General features: G+C 60.0%; 1 protein-coding gene across 1 annotated transcript in view; it reads right to left on the bottom strand.

Annotated features, from left to right (window-relative positions):
- The window catches only part of ASB1 (ankyrin repeat and SOCS box containing 1), a 10361-nt gene extending 7350 nt beyond the window's left edge, over nucleotides 1-3011 (bottom strand). The window contains 1 exon segment of the mRNA XM_045296132.1: nucleotides 2658-3011. Coding sequence (XP_045152067.1) covers nucleotides 2658-2910 — 253 coding nt within the window. The 5' untranslated portion in view covers nucleotides 2911-3011.
- Nucleotides 3012-3062: the final 51 nt, after the last annotated feature.

Here is a 3062-nt window from a genome sequence, read left to right as displayed (position 1 = left end):
TCCCTCCCGGAGGAAGGCACCCCAAGCTCACAGAACGTTCTGGGAGCAGAGGCGGGGACGGGGGCATGCCGGATGCCAATGAGGCAGACTCCCTTCCCCATCGTTACCGCTGGGGGGAAACAAACCAAACCTGCTTCACACGGGGCAAGACCCTCCATCCAACGTGCACTCCCACGCACTCACTGCCATCGAGTGGGTGGTGAACTGCCCCTGTGCCCCTGCCCCTTTCTGAGAAAGCCTCATCTTTCTCCCAAGGAGCGGCTAGTGGTTTTGAAATGATGAACTTTTGGTTAACGACTCAATGCTTACCCACTAGGCCACCTGGGCCAAGGTGTCCAAAACACTCACTGTGATTCATCTCAGGACGTAGGGAAACATCTCGGTCCTAGGGGGATAGCACTCCCCACCCACCCCCAGGACAGCTGCCCCTCGCAGCACAATCTGTGGCCCTACTGGCCTGGGTGGGACTGTGGGGTCCCTGGCTGCCAAGAAAACAGAAAAGGCAGAGGCACAGCAATGTGTGATATTGGGGGGCTGGGGAAGGTACTTGTAACACCGGCAATTCAATTCCACACCAATGTGCCTGCCACACGGCCACCACCGCCTGTCAGTGCAAGTGGAGACCTGGCCGAGGCAGACTAAGAAGAAAGGCCTGGTGACCTACGTCCAAAACTCAGCCCTCTGGAATACAACCGTCGGATCTGGGGTCCCCGGGCGCTCCAAACAAGGACAGCATGGAGATCAGAAAACGAAGGCGGGAACGACGGGGGAGCCGCGCCACACCCCAGCAACATGACCCCATCAGGCAGGGTACAGGCACCACCACCTGAATGCGGGGGTTCACACTCCGCCCACTGGTTTGCTGTCAGGTGTAACAACAACACCCTACCCATTACTGAGAGACGTCGCTATGTGAGACAAAAATACTAGCTTCTATGAGGGCAACTCATCAGAACGGACTTCTTGAAAAGCCAGCCACGCTCACTGCCCACGGCTTCACTGCCGCTACGTGATGCAAGGCTCTGGCCTCCGTGTGGAGGGGAAGACGGTCGGCCAAGGCTACCTGTACAAGGTGATGCAACCCAGAAGTAATTCTGCCCCTCAGCTCACACTCTGGCCCCAAGCAGACTGCCGCCGAGTCCGCCCAACTCGGAGACCCGCTAGGACAGCGGACCCGCCCCTGTGCGCTCCTGAGGCTGCCCACATCCACGAGGAGAAAGGCTCACCCGAGAATTCTCCCTCGGCATGTGGGTAGCAGCCCAATGTGTAACGCGCTCCCCCGCCGGGGCCCCTGGGGAAAAGAAGGGCTTTGCAAAACTGTGACCACATTCACCCCCACCCCCCAAGGACCCTGTCCTGGTGCTGATCTCACTGCTGATGCTGAAGCCCCTTCTGAGGGCCCCCTGCGTGCAAGGCTGGCTCCCAGTGTCCTTGCCTTCTAGGAAGGGCCTGGCAAAGGTAAGGCGAGGGTAGCAGGCAGGTGGGCAGGGCAACAAGAGCCCAGGCACACAGGGCCACACCCAGTGACCCGAGGTGCCACACAAACATGACCAGCAGGCAGGCATGCAGGCCTCCTCTCAACTCAATCCACTGCCAAGTGGATGAAGGGGTTTTAACACACCATTTGGGGCTCTGATTTCATATGTGAGCTTGATGCCGAGTCATCTGGACTCCGGATGGCCCAAGTGTCACGGGCAGGGCAAACAGGCCTTTCTCCCGAGACACCACGAGTGGGCTACCATCTGCACCACGTGACGACAACCCCAAAGGAGCCCTGGTGGCACTGTGGGCTGAGCACTGGGCTGCCCACCACAGAAGCAGTGGTTCGAGGGCAGCAGCCGCTCCTCACAGAGAGAAGGCCGTCAGGTCCCAAGAAGACCTCCAGCTTTCCCAGGTCGTACTAAAAGGGAATCAGCTGATGACAGTGGCTCTCACGGCCCCACTGTGACCATGATAACAGGGAGGGGGCTTCCCGGGACGGTGGCCAGCTGCAGAGGGCTGGGCCGTGGCGGGCAGCTAAGTGAAGGGGTGGGGAGTAAAGCTGGGCCCCTTGGCTGCCTTCATTTGAGTAGGCTGCCTGCAGACTCCTTCCCTCCACCCCCACTGGCACGTGTGGGGGTTAAATTTTTCCTCAACTAGCTTCTACGAGACAGGCGTCCTGGTTTCGCAGCGCTTGGCTGCTAGCCAAGCATCAGTGGTTCAAAACCAGCCAATGCCCCACCATGAGAGGAAGATGCGGTCGTCTGTCCTCCTAAGACAACAGCCTTGGAAACCCCAAGGGGCAGTTCTGCACTGTCCCTTGCGGTCACTCGGATTGAGAACCAGCTCCACAGCAGTGGCCTCAGGTCCCCGGGGACAACACTGACTATGCCAGGATGGCATGACGCAGTAACTAGGGGTCTCTGCACCCCTCCATGCCCAGGCCCACATCTCACATGCATGCCGGCACACAATGCACCAAGAGGTGCTTGTGGCAGCGTCCAGTGTCTCCCTGCAGTATGGCCTCAGCACTGGGAAGAGGGGCTGCCAGGGTTCCCATTCCTCCGCACAAGGTATACCTCTCCCTCTTTAAGGTCCTGCTGGTCCCTGGGGTCCAAATCAATCCAACTACCACACCCTGGGATGTGACCCCCCCTCCACACGCACCCCCAACACTCCTGTGTTGACTGGGTGGACGGAAGGATGTGTGGGTTTGAAAAGGGCCGCTGTCACTGGTCTGCCTGTGTTTCTGGGGCTTAAATGGCCAGCTGAGTTGCACCAGCGTTTGGTCCAGGGGCAAGTGCTGCCGGCAGGCCAGGCGATTGCCCTCTGCACTGACGCCCTCCTCATTCCTCTCATTTCCCAGGGCCCCTCCAAGTCTAGCCCTACCCCCCAGTCCCGGTCACTGCAATCCGGGGGCCAAAACCCCATGGGCAGTGAAGGACGACTCCGGCCAGAGGCCGCAGGCTATGGTGGGGGGTGGGCAGGGGCTTCTCCACTGCCTACACGGGGTAAGCGTCGATTGCCAACCGCTAGGTGGGCGGTTCCAACCCCCGGCCGCCTGCGGGGGAAAGAAGAGGCCG

The sequence above is a fragment of the Echinops telfairi genome, unplaced genomic scaffold (assembly GCF_000313985.2).
Source record: "Echinops telfairi isolate 266 unplaced genomic scaffold, ASM31398v2 ScPeMD7_3;HRSCAF=10, whole genome shotgun sequence".
NCBI lineage: Eukaryota > Metazoa > Chordata > Mammalia > Afrosoricida > Tenrecidae > Echinops > Echinops telfairi.
This window is presented reverse-complemented; position numbering and strand designations above follow the sequence as displayed.